Raw genomic sequence first — 19,638 nt, forward strand, 5'->3', positions numbered from 1 at the left:
TGTGATGCTATACAAACAAAAAAAGAACCGAAGACAGTCTGAGATAGATGTGCAACCCCCTCCCGCCGGCAGATGCGCCTTGTTGAGAACACACAGGTTTAGGGCTTGCATTTGTCCGTTTGTTACGCCAAACCGACCCCGCCGCTGCTCGCTTGTGAAATCGATCAGAAACATTTGCTGCACAAATTTGGGAAACTGTCAATCGGATCTCTGGATGCGGGCGTTCCTTGGTGCTCGTCGGGTGGCGGGAGGAATGCAGTACTACATTTTATCGTCTTCTCCGGGTCGATGATCCATGGGCAATGACTGGTCCCGTGGGTTTGACTGTATCCTCCGCCGTCGGGGGCGAGGGTGGAGCATTAGAGATCCGGCTTGGAGTCTTTTGGTCCTTGGAATCGTGGTTGTGTGATTTGCCAACTTGTCGTGTGGACTTCCTCGTTTCCTTGAACGACTGGGAACGGTGATGTCTTGATCTCGGGTCCTTGAGAGGCTTGAATCGTTCTGCATCAGTTACACCTTCCGTCGTCAGCCTGGTCGATACGACTCGTCCTTGGAAAAGTTTCTGATCCAGGATACGGATGGCGGCTTCGGCAGCCGCCGGGTTGGTCAACGTGATAAACGCATGTCCACGTATCCGGCCTTTGGGCTCAACCAACGGTATGTCAATTCCTGTTATCGCCGACGAATATTCGCCCACTTGGTGACGGATCCAGTTGGCCACCTCGCTCTGGCGCGCTTTATGCTGTATAGACGTCACAACGACTTTGCACGGTTCTTCTGCCGTGTAACCCAGTCTCTGGTGCGCATCGCTGGATTTCAGGCCGGCCATGGAAGGAGGGTGATCTGGGTTTCCCGGGGACGTTCGAAAGTAAACGGATGCGTGGGACTGGTGCGGACTGGCATACTGCGAGTCGGCAGACTGAGATGCTCCGTACTGCGAGCAGCCGCTATAACGCCCGGCCGGCATGACTCCAGTTTCCGGAAGGGGCTCGTAGTAGCCAAAACTCGGCGCATATGTCAGAGTGTGGTTTCTCATGGCTGCTATAGTGCTGTAGGATTCTGCCATGGCCGTATATGGATCCAATCCTGGCATGTTGCCGTATGCCATGGTCGTCGCCACAGGTCCAGCAGGGCAACTGACGGGCAGAGGTAGTCGACCAAACTCGTGGTCCATGCCGAGCTGGGCAAGACCATATGCTGTTAACCATTTGTAGTCTTTGAAGTTGCGATTGTCAGATGTGATGGGGACAATTAATATCAATCGTACCGGACTGGTCAGAGATACTGCTTCCTGCATGCAACTCGCAGATGGAGGCAAGGCTGCCTCGGGACTCCGTGACTGTCCCACCGTCAGGTCCCAATGTCCTGACGTGCTGTACTGGGCAACTCTGGAATCGACTAGTTCCTTGATCTTGATGGGTTCGGTTCTGTTTCTGTCCGAGGCGATGATTGCTCGGTTACGAAAATATTCCTTCTTCACTCGAGCTAGATGTCTTGGTCAATGTTTCATCCGGCTCCAGAGACACGCAGTAGAAAAGAGGAAGACTTGTGTGAAGTTGGAGTCCATCTTACACCATGCCTTGTTGAAATTCTCCTCTCCACGAAGCCGTATCCATCCTGACGTGCTAGACTGGAACAGCTCGACATGGTCAACATCGCAATCAACCCGTAGCCAGTCTTTGAAATCCTGCCAAGAGGTGCCAAATGGCAGCTAGATCATCTCCAATTGCGTCAGCTTCGAGGTTGAGAGGGGCGATGATAGGGTAGGCAAACTGAAACAAAAAAGTCAAATGGCCACCTTCATACGAACATTACATATTGGCATATAGTAGACTCCAGTCTTGTGTCCTGGCTCGACGTCTGCCATTATCACCTTCTTCTCCGATGCTCCCTGTCGGGACATGTTCTTAAGTGTGCGTGCCGGGCCGGCAACAAATACAGTACAACACGGCTGAACTTATATGAAAGGGGGCACGCCTGTAAAGCCCGGCAAGAGGGTCTATTGGAGACAGGCAACAGACGTCCCGAAACACACCCTCTTGTCCAGGATGTTTTGGATGAGGGTCGTATGGCGGCAAGAGGCATTCAGTTAAAGATGCCGACGCTGCGGTAAAATCCTTCCTGTCGCGCAACCAGGGATGCGTGTGAAGCTGAGCAGAAACAGTTTGTGACGACGAAGAAACTTCGGCAGTGGCATCAACAAGGAGATGCCGGTGTGTACAAAGGCCGAGAAAAGCAAATACTGGTGGTGGCAAAGATGGCAGCAGCACACACGTCCAAGCCACCCAGGCCAGCGACGAAATCGAGTTTTATACCTGACTTGACCAGACCCCCAGGGGCCGGGGCAAACAGAATAGGGAACGAAAATGGACCATGATGCCGAGCAGGAGACATGCTGAAGACGAAGGCGCTCTGAGTAGCTACCGCCCACGGCCAAATCGGTTTCCTTCTCAGACCTGCACTCAACGTTGAAGCGGGACAACAGCTCCTCGCATGCACTGTCCCGCCATCGCTCCAAGACCCAAGCCAACTAGCTGGTTCTCTGGGCTCGCAATTGGTCATGGATGATTTGCTCGATCAATATCAATAGAATGTTGGGCAACCTGAGCCAGGCAAGTGGCTGGCGGAGGAATGGTCTTGACCGTTGCTGCTAACTTTCTTTGCCTGGGAGCTGGGAGGCAAGCTGTGCGTTGGCATCCAGTCTCTTCGGCTCGAGTCATCCCAACGGCCGCCCCGGTCTCTTGAGCTTCCCAACATATCATGTCCTCGCCGCTTGCTTCCAGAATTACAATCACTTCCTCTCTCTAGCCACTTACGACATCCAGGGCTTGATGTTGATCGATCTCTGATCCAGATGCTTGCCCTGAGAGATGCGCCGGCCAACCGAAGATCATCTCTCGCCTTGGCTCCGTACGATTTCTTCGTTTGCCCCCATTCGCCCCCCCATGTCTCTCTCTACCTTGACACTGGGTCGGCACCACGAGCGGCAATGACCCGCCCACAAAGTGGGTGGCAAATGCTTGTCGAGGTACGGAGTACGGAGTCGCAATACCCGGCAAAGGTGTAATAAGTACTAATAAAGGTGGTTGGCTGGTTAGGGTGTGTGGGTGCAGACCAGCTTCCAGACCAACTTCGCAATACCCTCCGGCTCTGTCCTTGTTCGTCAACAAATTTGCACAGCATCATTTTCCTCAAGGAAAAAAAAAAAGAACTCACTTGGCACCGTGTGAGCAACTGAATGTGCCACGTTTGTCAACCAGCATAACAAGCGCGAGAAAAGAGGAAACATGAAGTTCTGTTGCAATGTGACTGACGCGTTACGCTGTTTGTGCAGAATGGAACGCCACGCTGCAACTAGCCAGATGTAGAAATCAGGGGTTGTTGTCCTCCTCTGCAACGATGTATGGAGTACGTGTGGCTCCTGGCAAACCGCAAGTTGGGCCGTCACCTCTAAGCCACTCTTTGGGTTGCTTGATTTGAACACAGGGGGGGGGGGGTTTGACTCAAAAGATCTGGCATGCCAGCTTGTGGTTTGGGAGTTTGGACTGGCTCGTTTGATTGGCCAGCGCTCAAATTCAAGTGTGTCTGAATGAAAAAGTATCGTCTAGATCCGAGATATCATCCGCCAAGACAATTGGCCTCGCAGAGCCTAGACTTTCGGCCTCGTCCCGTCCCGACGATGGTGCCAGACTCGGTCCATCCAACTCGACCCCGCCCGCTGCAGCCTCCCATGGGCTCGGTTCGTGTTCCGCATCCGCGAGGGACAGCAAGACGTAACTCTGTGAGTTGGACAACAACAGTCCCAACGGTTCGGTTTCATAGTTCAGCCACGTGACCTGCATCTTTGACGAGGAGTTGGACGCAGGCAGATATTGCTCGGCATGAAGCGGTGTTGGACCCTGCGACAGCGGATCCCACACATACGACATGCACGACTCTTTATCGTCGTGGCTGGAAATCAGCAGTGTTTCTCTTGCTGATGGGTGCCAATGAAAAATGACTGGTGAATGAAATATCAAAGCCGCACGAAGCTCTGCAGCAGCCAGGTCCCAGATCCACAACGTGCAGGGAGAATCGTCGAGCCTCGTGGCAAGAAGAGTGGAGGATGCATCAAACGAGATTGAAGAGCACCCGCAGCGCACGTCCGTGGATTGCTTGGCGGTGGTGGTGGTGGTAGTACTGTCGACAAAAGTCGGCGGGGAAATAGTTTGCGTTGCTCTCGAGAAGGAGTGAATATTCCGTCCCTCAGCTCCAACACTGACCTGCTCCTGCCATACCTAGATGCAAAACCCGCGTCAGGACCGCATGACATGGCAGAAATGGCGGCGGGAAGACGACATACCTGGAGCGTCTCTCGCGGTGCTATAACGGTGGGATGCGTCAATCTCATCACTGATCGCCACTTGCCAACCTGTAGGAGGGTGATTCCCCTGCCATGGTCCCCCGCCGCACACAACTCTGCGTTGGAGCTGAGCTGACAGCTTTTGATCCCTGGTTGCATGTCCGACTCGGGATCGGTAGTAGGGTCCGGTCTTAGGGCGGTTGCATCAAGGATTCGGAAAGGCTGCCCATCTCCGGTGTAAACCAGGAGCCGGCTGCCTTGCGCTGGCGACTCCCACAAGACGATCCATTGTCCATCGGGGGTCCACGCAACGCCTTGAGCATCGAGAGTATCCGGATACCATGATCTCGTAATCTGCCGTGTTAGCGGGTGGTGTATGCTCACCATGTCCTTGCCACCCACCCTCGTCAGCATGAGGAGATGTCCGGTGTCGGGGCGAAGAGAGAAACCTCGCGAGGCTGACGCTGGATGATGAAACTTTGGGTTGCTAATCTCAACAACTTTGGACGTGATTATGTCAAAAATAGAAAACTTGATGCCGAAAGGGGCACACGCCAACACTTCGGTATCACGGCTTCCAAATTGAATCATTGACAGCTTGCCGCCAGCCGGAGCCGCAGGGCTTCGAATGATGGCCTGGAAGGACGAGTCGCATGCCGCAAATACTTGGATGTAGTCACCTACGGAGACGAGCACTTTGGATGACGACGGGGCCCAGACGAGGTTACTGATCGAACCGGTGAGCTCTGGGGCGAGTTTCACGGCATGAATGGTCTGCAAGGTCTCGGTTGACCGAAGAATAACGGTGGATGAGCTCAGGACCGCCACAAGACGTCCATTGGGACTGGGCTTGCAGAGCGGGGATGCTTCGATACAACGACAACAGGTTAGTTGGGAACTTGTCAAGTTCTGTGTGATTTGCAGCGTCTCTCTTACACTCGAATGGGCGGGTGTGATGCATCGAGCATGGCGCAGCGACCTGCATGTTTGCCATTACTGGCACCACTCGCTGCAGGAATAAGGAGGACGTTGGCGACAGAATGAGAGGTGCAGGTATCCGTTTTAACCTGTCAAGATTGCCCAGCTGTGATCTCGGGTGCAATCATGACCCGGAAATGTGGCTTACATGCACCATTGAACCCTGTTGACACAGTCTGCGCGGGAGGAAGAAGCCGACATCAAGAGGCTTCGCAGAATCAGTCGGGGGTGGGAACGTGGTCATCCCCAATTCGTATCGGGCGTGGTTTCTTATGAGGAGAAGGCAATGAAAATTTCTTCAGCCATGTCTCAACTGCGAGTCGGGCATACAGTCCGGTCTCAAAACCTTGCGACAAGTTGAAGCCGTGATATGTTGGAATTTGTGTGCAGCCAAGTTGGTGTTGACCAAGTTGCTTGGTTTTCCTGTTTGGGCTTAGCGGCTTCACCATCGCTTTCTCGCCCACCAGCAAGCCACTCTCCGCAGAGCAAGCGACTTCCCTTCAACATTGCCTGGGCGGCGCATGTATTTACTATATTATGCATTGAGTAACGGCTGCTTGCCATCCATGCAACAAAATGCCAAACAAGCAGTCCTCTCTTCCTGAGTCTTGGCCTTCGGGACGGGCCTCCTTCAAACATGCGCGACAGACTTGATCCGCTGGAGTGACGCCACCGCGTCCAGCCATCTACACAGTGTGGAGGACTCCGTGATAGTACTTAGGTACTTAGGCTGGGTACCTAGCATGTTCCCGTGAGAAAAATCAGGCGTCTTCCAGCTGACTCATCTGCTATATCAGTGGCCGAGGCCGTTTCTGGCAGAACAACATCCCCTCATCCAACCTTCATCCAACCCCGCCGTCGGTCGCATTGCATCTTGCTCTTGTTCCCGTGGAAGTCGCTTCGTCCAGTGTTCCCGGCTCCCAGCTCGTCGACCCGTCCAGCATGGAACGTGGTGTAGGCAGTTGAAAGCAGCATATCCCAGACCTTTGGGAGGCGATTGCAGTGGCGACTCGGCCGGCATCATAGACCCGGACCGACTCTTCTCAGGCCCAGCTTGGCGTGCCGTGCTCTACAATGCAGACCACCGCCAGGATGCCTTTCACTTCGGTCCGACGTGTTGGTCCTCGTGGCAGAGTCTTGATGTCATGGCGGTATTCTTCTTACTCACCCAGACGGCAGCTCGGAAGCTCTGCCTTGGTGGGTGAGGATATTCCCCGTGTATCAGGCTCGCTAGATACGGCTGTATCCCTCTCACGCCGAAATCGAATTCGCAATGCAAAGCCGTTCTCGGAGTTTTTGACCGACACATTCAATCGCCAACATGACTACTTGAGGATCTCCGTTACCGAACGATGCAACCTCCGCTGTGTGTACTGCATGCCCGAGGAAGGCGTTCCCCTATCTCCCAACAGAGAGCTTCTCACGACGCCAGAGATTGTCATGCTGGCAACCGTTTTCGTCTCTCAGGGAGTAAACAAAATACGTCTCACTGGCGGCGAGCCTACGGTTCGACGTGATATACTGTCCCTGATGCAACAAATCGGTGCATTGCGGCCTGGCGGCCTGAAGGAGCTATGCATAACAACCAATGGCATATCGCTCCATAGAAAGCTGGACGGCATGGTAGAGGCCGGCCTTACGGGCGTCAACCTGAGCCTCGACACCCTGGACCCGTGGCAATTTCAGATAATGACTCGAAGGAAAGGCTTCGACGCAGTGCAGAAAAGTATTGAGAGGATACTGGAGATGAACAAGGTGGGCGCCGGAATTAAGCTGAAAATCAATTGTGTGGTAATGCGCGGGATTAATGATGGCGAGGTGCTCCCGTTTGTGGAGCTGACTCGGGAAAGGGATCTCGAGGTACGATTCATTGAGTATATGCCATTCGACGGGAACAAATGGAACAGGGGCAAGATGTTTAGCTATACCGAGATGTTGGATCTCATCAGAGGACAGTATCCCGGTCTAGCAAAGGTCAAAGATGCGAAAAACGACACGAGCAAGACTTGGCATATCCCGGGATTTGTTGGCAGGATTGGGTTCATCACAAGCATGACACACAACTTCTGTGGCACCTGCAACCGGTTGCGTATCACGGGCGATGGCAACTTGAAGGTGTGTCTCTTTGGCAACGCCGAGGTGTCCCTGCGAGATATATTGCGCAAGTCGAACCGTGGAAAGCCCATTGACGAGGGAGCATATGAAGTATTGAAGCAAATCGAAATGGACCGGAAGCAAGGCCGAATTTCCCCAGACCAGCCTCTAGGTGTGGCACCCAACGAAGCTGAGTTGCTGGATGTCATTGGCGTAGCAGTCAAGGGGAAGAAGGCCAAGCATGCTGGCATCGGGACCCTCGAGCACATGAAGAATCGGCCGATGATACTGATAGGTGGGTGAGAATGGATTCCTTTGCCGTGCTTGTACAACGACTATGCATATTTCCGGGTCTTTGCTTTTCCTTTTTGGGCTTGTCGGTCAGCTTTCGAGCGCCTGACATGTTGTTCTCGTCGCCATTATTTCGTCAACATGAGGCATACAATATGGGCCACATCAAATCAGATACGACTTGGCACTTATTTGGTTTGGTTTTCATGCGTACAGGACCTCTTGGGGGCAATTGCTGAGTAGTACATTGGTAGAGCCCACTCCAGCATCACTCCGAGACCAAATGCCACCCAAAGTTGGCCGCCTGATTAGTGGCACTGGGATCCTTGGTCAGACACCGTACACTATGCAGACCTCTCGTGTTGCTGGTTGTAGGATGCTGTCCTCAAGTCCACAGCGCCACAAGCAGGATACTAGCGAGGGCAAAGAGAAGGGGGCAGTCTCCCTGACGCACGTGTCGGACACTGGCTCAGCTCACATGGTCTCGATATCAGAAAAGTCAGTCACGTCGCGGGTAGCCACGGCAGCATGTACCGTCCGCTTCTCTAACAAGACGGCGGTATCACTGGTTCGGGACAGCCAGATGAAAAAGGGCGATGTGCTCGGCGTGGCCCGCATCGCCGGCATCATGGCAGCCAAGCGAACGCCAGACTTGATACCGCTATGCCATCCAATCGCAATATCGCACGTCGCGATTGATCTGGAACCCGGGGAAGGGGGGGACACAATCGACATCCGAGCAACGGTGACATGCGATGGCAAGACGGGAGTCGAGATGGAGGCAATGACGGCGGCTTCAACAGCGGCTCTAACGGTGTATGACATGTGCAAGGCGGTAGACAAAGGCATGATGATTGACGGCGTGCGGGTCGTGTTGAAGGACGGCGGCAAGAGTGGACGATGGGAAATGGACACATGAGATGGGAATCAGTGCCAGGACCTGGGCATCAAGAGGCGGGGAGACGGCCCCTGAAGCAATATTCACGGTTTCACCCACCCAGTCAAGCCCATCGTCATCAGTCGTGCGTCCTACGGGTTACCTCAACGCCGTCCCCGTCCTCCGCCATCGGGATGCCGAGCTGGCGTGCTATTGATATCGTAGGCCAGACCCAAGTTAAACGGTTTATGATATGCATACTGCATGTACGTAGGTAAATTGCAAAAAGTGAAATGCCATGTACATGTACAAGAGGCCCATAAATTAAGCGCGGCGCAGGTATTTTATGAAGCGTCATGTGAGAGCTGAGATGCGCCGTCGCAGTTGTATGTAGTTGCAGGGCAGGGCACGGCAGGGCAGGGCACGGCAGGGCAGGGTTAGGGGTGGCGCCTTGCCGCCTTGACAATGATGATGTGCTGCACTCATCTAGAAAATGGAGGAGTACAGACATCATGTACGCATCTCATAGCCTGAAACCCATGTTCGGGATGGGTTCCAGGTGAGCAAAACGGGTGGCGGTCAAGGCAGACTACCCGAAAGGCTGACCGACGCACCCGAGGATAAACACGACGAAACACACTGAAGACGACTTGCTACCCTTACCCTCATCGGAGCAGTAACACATTGACGCGACGCCCGTGAAAGTGAAGTGATGTACTCCGGAATCTGCAAGCACGCATGTCTTGGGTCTTGGCGCCCATCAACACCTCCGTTAGGTCGAGCGAGAGAGACCGCAATCATGGCCATCAAGACACGTCGCTCAGCAAAGGGTTGCCACTACGTCACGGTCGACTTGCGCAGGACGGCATAACTTACGGAGCTCCCGAAGCTCGAAAAGGTTGTGCGCTGCGAAGCGACGGCCGGGGCTCCCCTGTGTGCGTCGTCCGGAGCACGTAACTGCGCAGTTGGCTCCACCCATCACCGAGGCCAGCCTGTGCAAACAGCCAATCATGTATTGGCGATAAGACGGACGAAACCGGGCCAATCCTGATCGAGGCCACTGAGTCCTGACAAAGACAAAGCCGAAGATTGACAGGCGAGCGGAGACGCCATGAATCAATTCTCAGGATCCAACCGAGTTGACGGCAGCAGTACGTCTGCGCGGCGTTCTGTACCATGTGCTCTGGAGTTTGTACAGCGCATATGTGCCTAGGCATCTGACGCCCGTCAATCTATGATCGTGCTACCGGTTCCTGTACGCGGTAGGGAAGTCTGGATTTCGATGGCGCATGTCCTCGTAGGAAGCTGACCTTTTCGCAGGGCATGGATGCAGCATGCAGAACTATCAAGGAACGAAACGGAGGCTTCCGGCATACGTACATACAACCCTGAAACCGCCATCCTGGGTACCTAGGCAGTCATCACCTCTCAGTGCTCACGCGTTCGGATCGCAGAGCGTGCCATGCCACGCAGAACAATTGACAGTCGGTTTGAACCCTTGCCCGCTTCAGCCGAGGAATTCTGGTGGGCCGGGCACGGAGTGGTATGTATAAATCATGACAGCAACCAACCACCACCACCAAGCATTGGGCGCACGGTCCCGGGGATCCTTTCCGGTGTGGGACAGGGAAAAAAGTCGACACGGCAGCGTATCTGAGACCAGATTGACAGAGCCGCCGCCATCTGAACCTGGTGGTGCAGTGCAGTACGATTCATCGAGCTTGGATCGTCTGTCGGATCGTGGACGAGACGTCAACACCAGGAACACATACAGAATGACGTGCAAAATCACGACGGAGTGGATTGTCTATGGCAAAAGAAAGCTTTGGCCCACCGTCCACCGCCAACCATTTGCAGAGCCAGAGCCGCTTCAGCACCATCTCGCATGAGCATGATGGCCAGAGGCTGCTGGCTGTCAAGGGCCGCCGCAACTTGGCAACAAGTAAAACTGATACTACGTACTCCGTATTGCGAATCCCAGTCGCGCTGCTCACAGCCTGGAGCGTCGCATCCAGCGTCTGTCGCTTCTTGCCGAGGGCCAACACGACAGGCATTCCATGGCGGGTACTTTGCAGTTTTCGTTTTCTGTTCCAACTTCCATACCCATTTCCTCGCCCTAGGCTCCGAGTAAGACTTGTCAGAACTTAGAAGGATGGCCGCCCACCAAGCACAGACCGGATTTATTCACCGGTGAGATTAAACAGCCAGGGTAAGGGGGTTCGAAGTGTGGGCAGGGACGTACAGGCCAAGGGCCAGGCGGCCTGGTCGCTCCCGTCGCGGACCCTCCAACGCTCCCTGCTTGCCCGCCTCTCCCCAGAAGCCAGGGTCCTGCCGCCCACTTGTCCACTCGCCCATTGGCCCATTGGCCCATTGGCCCACTTGCCTTCCCCAGCAGACACAGACAGACAATTGGCGCACTTCTTGCAAGTGGCGACTTGGCCGCGACTTCAGTTTGCCGTCACTGATTTTAGTCGGTGTTTGTGCGGACTAAGTTCAGTCCGCAGCCTCCGTAGCCTTCAAAAGTCCCCCACGGCCAGGCCCTAGCTGTCTTCGAGTCGTACCGCTCCGCCAATTGCCACCCTGCGATAGTCAGCCAGGCAAGTTGGTTTCCCGTCGCTCCTTCCACATGTCACCACCTCCACACCCTTCCGCCCGCGTCGGTGCATCCGACTAGACTGACTTTTTGTGCTTTTAAAAAGCAGCCGCCCTCCCGCGATGTAAAATGCACTTGCCTTTTTGCGAATGCCCTCAACTTCTGCTCTTTGGCCCCCGAGTTCCGGCCTCATCAGTGCGCAACAACAGGCCGCGCAGACATCTCATCCTCGCTACAACAACGCCCTGGCCACCTAACGCAACCAGCCAGACCACCCCGACGAGCCGCTCCGGGCGACGGATCCCCGACGACGTTGCGCTTCTTCCACCCACAACAGACACATACCCAGCCCGCCCTTGATCAATATCGCCACGAGCACTACTACCTCGTCTCGTGCCCCCCTTGCACCCCGCCTCGTGGCAGCATAAGAAGATTTCTACTTGTCAAGACCGGCGGCCACCCTTGCTCTCCTCGCCGCTCAGTGTCTGCTTCCGCTCTCTGGTCCCGCCGTCATGGCAGCGCAACTCGTCATGCCCACGCTGCCGGGAGATCAGCAGCAGTCGCGGCACTTCCTCCCCAACCAGCATCACCGACCTCCCCACGCTCGCTCCCAGTCTTACCAAGTTCCCCGAGGACCTCAAATCTCGCCCCTCGACACCTTTGCCATGCCTCAGCACGAAACTTTGTCCACTCCGCCTTCCCCCAAGGGCCGTGGCCAGCACTTTCGTCATGGCGGTCAACCCATGTACATGCCTGCCGTCCTACGACCCTGCCATGAGTTCACGTCTCGGGAGGTGACGAGATGTAAGACGGCCGGCTCTACCTCCTCAACCGACTCGGACTCGACCCTCCGCCGCGTCAACTCCGCCTTGATGAGTATTCCTGGCTTGTCTCTTCTTGGACATCGACTGTCGCGGCGGTCTGCCGACGAGGTTGGCAGGACTCTGGATGGAGAGTGGAAGCTCGATGCGTTTCCGGAGGTGAGGGGACTGCCTACACGCGTCCATTGGAAGGTGAGCTCAACCTTGCGAAGAGATGATGTACCCTCGACGTTTTCCACTCGTTCTTACCGCTTTCACACCGCAGCCTGATTCCGAATCCGCCGTCTGCGACGACCCGACGTGCAAACGCACCTTCAACTACTTTGTCCGCCGCCATCACTGCCGTAAATGTGGCAACATATTCTGCGACTGGCACTCCAGCGCCGTCGTGCCCCTCGACCAAGACGGCAGTTTCAACCCTCGCGCTGGCCCTTCACGTACCTGCAACCACTGCTTCGAAGTGGTCAAGGCCCTCGTCCACTGCAGAAACAACAGCCAGTCTTCCACCTCGACAGAGTCGGACGCGATGCCTCCAACACCAATCAACGCTCCGACAGCGCCTGGTGTTACGCCCCCGCACAAGCCCGAGATCGCAGCTAGTGTTCCTCGCGACTGGAACTGGAGTACTTTTTAAACATGCACTGTTATCCAGTATGGAATCAATTCGCCGCGACGTGTTATCGTGTATGATGGGATTCGGAAGTGCCGTCTCTTGCGCCTTATTTCTCTCAGCGACTACACTGACTTGTCCCCAGTGGACGTCAACACCTCACGGCCTACTAGCATAGAAGTTTTCTACTGTCACGAGACAGTCTCGGCCCTCGTTGGCCATCGCGTCCCCGGCATCGTCAGGACACAGAGTTTTGAACCATGGTACGATTCGATTTGATTTACAGCGTTTGCAGCGTGGCGTTGGGAACGGATTTGCATTACCTGATCTACTCTTGAATCATTTTGGTTCAAAAGTCCCTCATCTAGATGATTACAGGTTGTGCTCATGGTGTTTTGGTCACCTACGGACGATGCGCCGGTGCATCTGTTCGATTTCGATTGTTTTTTCTTCATTTTCCCTTTTGGTTGGTGGTCAGAATACCCCGGGTGCTGAGTACATTCTCAGTTTTGGCATGGCGTAGTTAGCACTAGTGTACCCCTTTATCGCTTGATGTCATCGTCTGCTTTCAATCGCTCAAAGTCAGTGACGGTGACACTTGTGTTTCCAGAGAAAAGGACACATCAGTGATGCACATTTCGTGTTCAATCTCCATCCGTCCACGTCTACACATCGGCCCTCTTGTCGAGCATGACAAGCCAAAAGTGAAGCATGTACCCCCTATCGGTCAACGACGTCTATTCTTTGCAAACAGCCCAGTACCCTTCTAAAATGAAACAAGGAATAAATATAAATAAACAAGCCAACTACCCTTCATCGTCGTCACGTAATTGCTCGAAATGATTTGAAACTCCCTCCTATATGTACATAGATATAGCTCAACCGATAGGCCAGTGGAACCCCTTTCCTACAAACGCAAGCTGGCAATTTCTGAAGAGCATTCGTCGAGGGTGGAGGAAATCAAAAGAATTGGCCTCGGGTCCCACCATTTACAACAACGCAGCGCAGATGCCGTTGGGTGCAAAGTGGCGAGACATCAAACGGTAAAGAGAGCTGCATCGACTCACGGGGTCGCGGTATCGCCTGGATCCCTCACTCCTTTATTCCAGCGCATGATGGCCTCTCCATCCACCTGTTTCGTCATGTCCGTCTTCTGGCACGGTCGCTGGTTTTTGTTGATGCTGCCTCGTCCGCCTCGTCGATGGCCTCGATGCGACCATTGGCATGGCCGTTGACCATGTTTTCACCGCCATAAACTTCCCTCTCGATACCACGGGCAGCATCCCAACCGGCTTTTTCGGCCAGAGTTACATTGCTGAGGCGGCGGTTGGTCTTGCCAGGAATCTTGTTGTTTGCAGTGCTGCGCTTGACATAGCTAGCAATGAAGAAGCTAACGAAAAGGTAGGTCAACGGAGCGAGGTACAAAACATTGAGCCAGATGGCAAATGTCTCGTTGGCTGTAGGAATACAAGGCTGAGCCACGTGAGAAGTCTCGGTTACAAGAGCAGATTCCTTGACCGTACCAGAGGCAACCGAGTCCAATGCAGCTGAGCCAAAGATGAACTTCCTAAGTGAGTCCAAGGCACCGGTGGCAGTGGGCGCGGCAGCGTCGGCGGATGCGGCTGGCAGTTCGACGGCGATCTTGGTGACCGTAATGGGAGCGACGTAGGTGACGAAAGAGTGCAGAATGGCATACGACGCACCAACAACGAATTGGGTGATTTGCATAGTGGTCAGGGTTCGCTTGACCACCATGGGAACCCTGATTGAGAAAGCCGTCAGGGTGTAGTAGGCGTACATCAGAGCATGGATGAACGAGTTGACCAGGACAAACACCCAGATAGGAGCTGACATGTAGCGCATACCCGCCCACATGCAGAGCATGGCCCCAGCATGATGGTAGGTCTGCAGGGTAGAACTGAACTTACCCTTGGCGAGGATGATGAAGGTATCCAAGACCTCGTAAAACTTGCTCAGGTAGAAGATCCAGCCGTAGTAGTTGAGACCCTCGTTCCAGATACGTCCCATCTGCGTGCTGCTGGGTTGGCTGCCGTCTAAGCTGGCGATGAGAGTGTTGGGGTCCGCGCTGTCCCAGTGAGACGAGGTGTGGTTGAAGTAGAGAGAGCCTCCCAAGCCACGAGGACCATGAAGACGGCAGAGGCTGTCAACAGTGGCAGCAGCGCCGCCGGCCCCGAATGGGCTCACGATGCTGCGTCGCATGGTACCCAGCATGCCCCAAAAGGTCCACGCCGAGTAGACGGCGAGCAAGACATTGTGAAAGACAACGAAGGCGAAGAAGGGCTTGGTTTCGCTCATGGCCCAGGGCTTTTTGTTGCGGGAGGCATTGAACTTGTTCAGAGCCTTGGCGGTCACTGCGTACAGCGCCGCAATAGTCAACGGAACATTGGGGTCAAGGGCCGCCTGGTAGATGCTGTCGGGGATGTTGAAGGGCCGCATGATGGAGACGGCCACGGGTGCAGGCGAGAGAGGTGTTGGTTCGTTGGTCGGGGGAAAGTTGAACAGGCTGGCATCTGGCATTGCTGCCACAACATATGCTTGCGCCGCCGACATGTTGGATTGTATCCGCTGTACGCAATACTCGTCTCTGTCGTGGGTTGCAAGGGACGTTATCGTAACCGCTTTTGAGTTGGGGGAGCAATGTCGTGTTCTCGTTGCTCGCTCGATATCGACGGCCTGTGTAGACAAAAGGGAAAACCACTCCTCGGCTCCAAACAGATCCAACAGAGAATGGGGTCTCTTGAGAAGATGGAGGATTCAGAATGGACAGCCAAGATCTAGGGCGGCAAGAGACAGAGTCCGGTGAGGAGGCCGTTTTCTTTTCTAGGGCAGTCTAATAATAAGTTGGGATGCTCTAACGGTATGGGTGGAATAGCAAGGCAAGGGGCGTGCATCTATCCGCTCAAACGTCGAACCTGCCCAGAAAGCTTGCGCGTCTTGGGCTGGAGAGGGGCGAGCAAGGAGCAAGCTTGTTGAATTGGCGGGAACCCCCAACCTGTAGGGTGTGGCCTTACGAGACTCGGATCTGGGCGTTGTTGAGGAAGCCATCCGCATGCAGTCCCACGTCACCCCAGCGCCTTCCGTCTTCCTCGGCACCTCACAAAGAGAAGAGATGGAACACATGCAGATTTCACGAGTTGAGCACTCCCTACGGTCACTGCGGAGCACTGGAGTAGTATTAAGTTGTTAGTATGCAAACGGGTAAGACCCAAGAGGGCAACGAGGCAACAGGGTTCGCGACAACGACGGGACCTGAACCAGCCTCGCGGGTTGTTCCAGCTGTCCGTTACCATTGAAAGCCACAAGCACGGTGACGACACGATACATGCTCCCTAAAGCTCGGGCAAACGCGCATGTTCAAGTTAGAGACTGGGTAGGTCTGTACTCTATTTAATCTCGTCGGCGGCTTGGTCTGCAATTGTCTGCCATCACAATCAGCTTTTATTTTAGCCTGGGGCGTGTAAGTCGGCCAAATTGCCCAGATAAATAGATACTTAAGTACCTACTTCCCACTCCTCACCACGCTAGGAGCCTACCTACGTACCTAGGTACCTAGGTACTTGAGTAGCGACAGGTACTCCGTACCTTTTAGAAGATATAACGTTTGTGTGCGGGACAAGTTCCGCTGCCGCCGGCGGGGCCCGGGTGCGACGAATTGAAGCTAATTACTCCGTACCCAGCTGGATAGGTAGCTGCCTGGTAGGTAATAGCGCCGCTTAGTTTTTTTTTTTTTTTTTTTGGGGGTCAAGGGGCCCAAAGATGCCTGGCAGAGCGCACGCCCGCCCAAACTCAAGAAACCAGGGCCTTGTCACAGCTTGGCCGCGCCGGGGTCAGGACTCGCCTGTTGTTGCGGTGTTGAAAGCAGTGCATGTTTCCAGGTGACTGTTGAGCAATAATAGAGTAGATGGATGCTACGGAGTACATCTGTACTTAAGTAAGTAGTTGAAGGAATTCGTACTGCAGGCTACCACTACTACCACCTGGGTACGGAGCACATCCATTCGGCTAAGAACCTAGGTACTTGAATAACGTACATGAAGCAGGGGCATGTACAATGTCAAGCCATGTAGCTACATGTTTTTGTTCACCTCACCTACCTAGTGGTGCAGAGTGACATAGGTAGGTATCTATGTAGGTACTTCCTGTTCCCGTGCTGGTGCCGGGTCGCGCTGAGTTGACATGCTCGTTCCTCAACAATTTCGGCCCCAAGCCCAGTCGCAACGCGGCCAGGCACTCCCGGACTGCCGGTTCCGCCTTCTCCCAGCCTGGCCACTCACAGCGGGCTGGCAGTACGTGGGGGCGCCCCGCAAAATCACCCCACAAGCAGCCCAGTACGGAGTACTACTGGCGAGTTCGAGTTCCTACAAATCACTCTTCGACAAACAAACGGCCTTTGTCCTTAGCTGGTGAAGCTATGCGCTACGCTATGTTTGACTTTTGCGCCAATGTCCTTCCCGAAGCCATTGTCACTTAGGTAGGCGCTTTGGGGGAAAGGAAAGATCGAGGGAGATCGAGAGAGATCGAAGGCTCCCCTCCCCCTTTCTTCCGCAGGTCGCATAGAATACGCCTTTGGGGAGTAGTACTTGGGAATGCCGCCGCGTCTGTCTTGACATGGCCATTTTGTTGGTGCTGGCACTCTGGATGCGTTGTCCTTCAACCTTGTGTAGACGGAATCCAGATAGTTACATATATGTCGCACAAAAAAATGGCGTAGCCACCGGCCACTTTCGTGTGCGTTAATGCCCTCCTCATCTTCCGACAATATATATACCTCGTAGTTGGGCAAGTGTCCGACGTTTACATAGTTATATGCCCGCCAAAAAATGTCAACTGGTCTCCGGCACTTCCGGCTTTGCTTACCGAGTAATATTAGCCAGTCATGACGTCAGCACGACGCAGCTTATTCATGCAATTGATCGACTCTGCTTGCACTAGAGCTAGTGTTCAGTCATTTCTTCTATTTGACTCCGGTGGAACACTACATTCTGGCACAGCCAAATGGACACAACTCCCCCTAGTTCGATCTTCTATGCATCTCTTGCGTCATTCTGTTCCTGCAGACATGTGGCCCATTCATTACGCCTTCAAGCTGCCACCCAACCAGCGGTTGAGGAAGTCTAGAGATGCCTTGGGCTGGTCGAAAGGGGTCATGTGGCCGGCCTTGTAAACCTGAAGGAATGATAGGTTGCCGTACGACTTGAGCTTACCATACTCCTTGGTCTTACTGCCGGAGCTAATCTTGACACCCTTGCTGTTGGCCCCAGAGAAGCCCTTGTGGCCAGACCATTCGAGCTTGTTCGTCCAGGCTTGGTTTCCAAGCCAGTTGCAGATAAAGTCGGCGTCGCCAGCGTAGATCAAGACGGGGATCTCGTCCAGGATCTGAGGAACAAGCTTGAAGTACGGCTTCATCCAGTCACCCTGAAGCAAGAAGTTGCGGTTGATGTCAAAATTGCAGCTGTCGTAGGTTTCAACCTCAGCACCGAGAGCCTCCATAACCTCGGCCTTGTTCAACCACTCAGAAATATACTCAAGTTCCTCGTAGCACAAGCTACCGCCCTTGCAGTCAATGCGAACATCATAAGGATTGCGGCCGCTGCGTTGATAAGGTCCAATCATGGCATTGTTGCAGTAGATGCTGGCGGGAACACAGGTCCAGACGCTCTCAGAGTTGTAGCAAGATTGAATCAAGGACTGGCAACGAGGGAGGGCGTTGTCGAGGCTGCGGCACTGAGTCTCATCAAGAACGGCAGGGTAGCCACCTTCGCCACATGCCATTGGGCGATAGTACTCGTACTGAGTGTAGCCATCGGTCAGACCATTTCCAATCAGGGCGCTCTTGAGGTTAATGTTGCGATCCTTGTGTGACAGAATTTCCGAGGCGAAAACGGGGATGTAGTGTCCGCCGTAAGATTCACCAGCAATGTGGAAGTCCTGCTTAGCGTACTCTGGGAACTGGTGGAAGAAGAGGGTCAGGAGGGCATAGATATCCTTGCCGGCAGCGACAGTGTTGCTGACTGTACCACTACCATATGAGTAGCCCACATTGACGGGCTGGTCGAGGAAAATGACCGATGCGTTGGCATTCCATGAGTATGGGTTGTGGACGACCTCGATCTTGTCATTGATGGAAGCAGGGCCGAGCTCCATGAAAAGTCCTGTGAGTGATGAGCAACCTGGGCCACCGTTAAGCCAGAGGACCACGGGATCGTTCTCGGGGTCATTGCGCGATTCAAAGAACCCTGTATGCTCGGTCAGCATCCACTTCGTAACAACCCGACAAGCCATCATCAATCACTGGTGACGAAGAAAAGAGGAAGGGGATTGTCGGGGAATGATGGGCGTGCTTACAGTAAAACAGATGCTTGTCTTGTTCATTGTCGTCGAGGTAGCCGCTGTACTGCTTCACCTTGTCGACGCCGAGCTTAGAAGGATCAACCTTCTTAGCACGAAGACTGAAGTTGTCGAGCTTTCCTCCGACCTTGCGGTGAGACTCGCCCCTTTCGTTCTCAACCCAGATATCCTGGACATCAGCGCCATGAACGACATGATCCCACTTGTTGTCAGAGATACGCGAGTGCTTCTTGGGCTTGGAATTCATGACATGCTTCTTGAAGGCATCGACGGCATCGGGGGCGAGCATGGCAACTTCGTCCCATATCGCCTTGGCCTCGGAGGTAGCCTCGCCAAATGCCTCCTTCAAGGGCTTAGTCCAAGCATCAAAATCCACATTGCCAACCACGTTGAAGTCGGAGCCGAAGGTTGAGGACTTGGGTTTACTGAGAACCTTTTGGTCCTGCAGACCGACCGCGGACGAGGCGGCACCCAACAGGAGGGTGGAAGTAGACAGCCGCATGGTGTATTGGCGTCGCCTGCTTGCAACTCACGATGCAGATAATTGTAGGGTGGATGATGATGACGTTGATGGAATGTAGGGCGGGAGACTGAGGAAGAGGTTGTAAAGGAGAGGAAGGGGACGTGGCCGCCTCGACGACGTGATGGCACTAAGAGGCTAGA

The 19,638-nt window shown here is 54.2% G+C and overlaps 6 protein-coding genes across 6 annotated transcripts; 2 read left to right on the forward strand and 4 right to left on the reverse strand.

Annotated features, from left to right (window-relative positions):
• Nucleotides 1-268: 268 nt before the first annotated feature.
• Nucleotides 269-1,867, reverse strand: MAM_07029 (Nucleotide-binding, alpha-beta plait; the record flags this gene model as incomplete). The annotated part of the gene is made up of 3 exons (XM_040825827.1): nt 269-1,485; nt 1,573-1,711; nt 1,811-1,867. The coding sequence occupies 3 exons, from the start codon at nt 1,865-1,867 to the stop codon at nt 269-271; spliced, it is 1,413 nt and encodes a 470-aa protein (XP_040676210.1).
• A 1,708-nt stretch (nt 1,868-3,575) lies between these two features.
• Nucleotides 3,576-5,327, reverse strand: MAM_07030 (WD40 domain-containing protein; the record flags this gene model as incomplete). The annotated part of the gene is made up of 4 exons (XM_040825828.1): nt 3,576-4,277; nt 4,343-4,696; nt 4,745-5,208; nt 5,279-5,327. The coding sequence occupies 4 exons, from the start codon at nt 5,325-5,327 to the stop codon at nt 3,576-3,578; spliced, it is 1,569 nt and encodes a 522-aa protein (XP_040676211.1).
• A 1,085-nt stretch (nt 5,328-6,412) lies between these two features.
• On the forward strand, nt 6,413-8,624 carry MAM_07031 (molybdenum cofactor biosynthesis protein 1 B; the record flags this gene model as incomplete). Its single annotated transcript, XM_040825829.1, has 2 exons — nt 6,413-7,709; nt 7,960-8,624. The coding sequence occupies 2 exons, from the start codon at nt 6,413-6,415 to the stop codon at nt 8,622-8,624; spliced, it is 1,962 nt and encodes a 653-aa protein (XP_040676212.1).
• A 3,063-nt stretch (nt 8,625-11,687) lies between these two features.
• Nucleotides 11,688-12,630, forward strand: MAM_07032 (Zinc finger, FYVE-type; the record flags this gene model as incomplete). Its single annotated transcript, XM_040825830.1, has 2 exons — nt 11,688-12,188; nt 12,262-12,630. 2 exons carry the CDS (start codon nt 11,688-11,690, stop codon nt 12,628-12,630), a joined length of 870 nt encoding a protein of 289 aa, XP_040676213.1.
• A 1,116-nt stretch (nt 12,631-13,746) lies between these two features.
• MAM_07033 (GNS1/SUR4 family protein) lies at nt 13,747-15,177 on the reverse strand (the record flags this gene model as incomplete). Its single annotated transcript, XM_040825831.1, has 1 exon — nt 13,747-15,177. One exon carries the CDS (start codon nt 15,175-15,177, stop codon nt 13,747-13,749), a length of 1,431 nt encoding a protein of 476 aa, XP_040676214.1.
• A 2,523-nt stretch (nt 15,178-17,700) lies between these two features.
• On the reverse strand, nt 17,701-19,477 carry MAM_07034 (carboxypeptidase Y precursor; the record flags this gene model as incomplete). The annotated part of the gene is made up of 2 exons (XM_040825832.1): nt 17,701-18,863; nt 18,973-19,477. 2 exons carry the CDS (start codon nt 19,475-19,477, stop codon nt 17,701-17,703), a joined length of 1,668 nt encoding a protein of 555 aa, XP_040676215.1.
• Nucleotides 19,478-19,638: the final 161 nt, after the last annotated feature.

Source organism: Metarhizium album, assembly GCF_000804445.1.
Source record: "Metarhizium album ARSEF 1941 chromosome Unknown scaffold_26, whole genome shotgun sequence".
Taxonomy (NCBI): domain Eukaryota; kingdom Fungi; phylum Ascomycota; class Sordariomycetes; order Hypocreales; family Clavicipitaceae; genus Metarhizium; species Metarhizium album.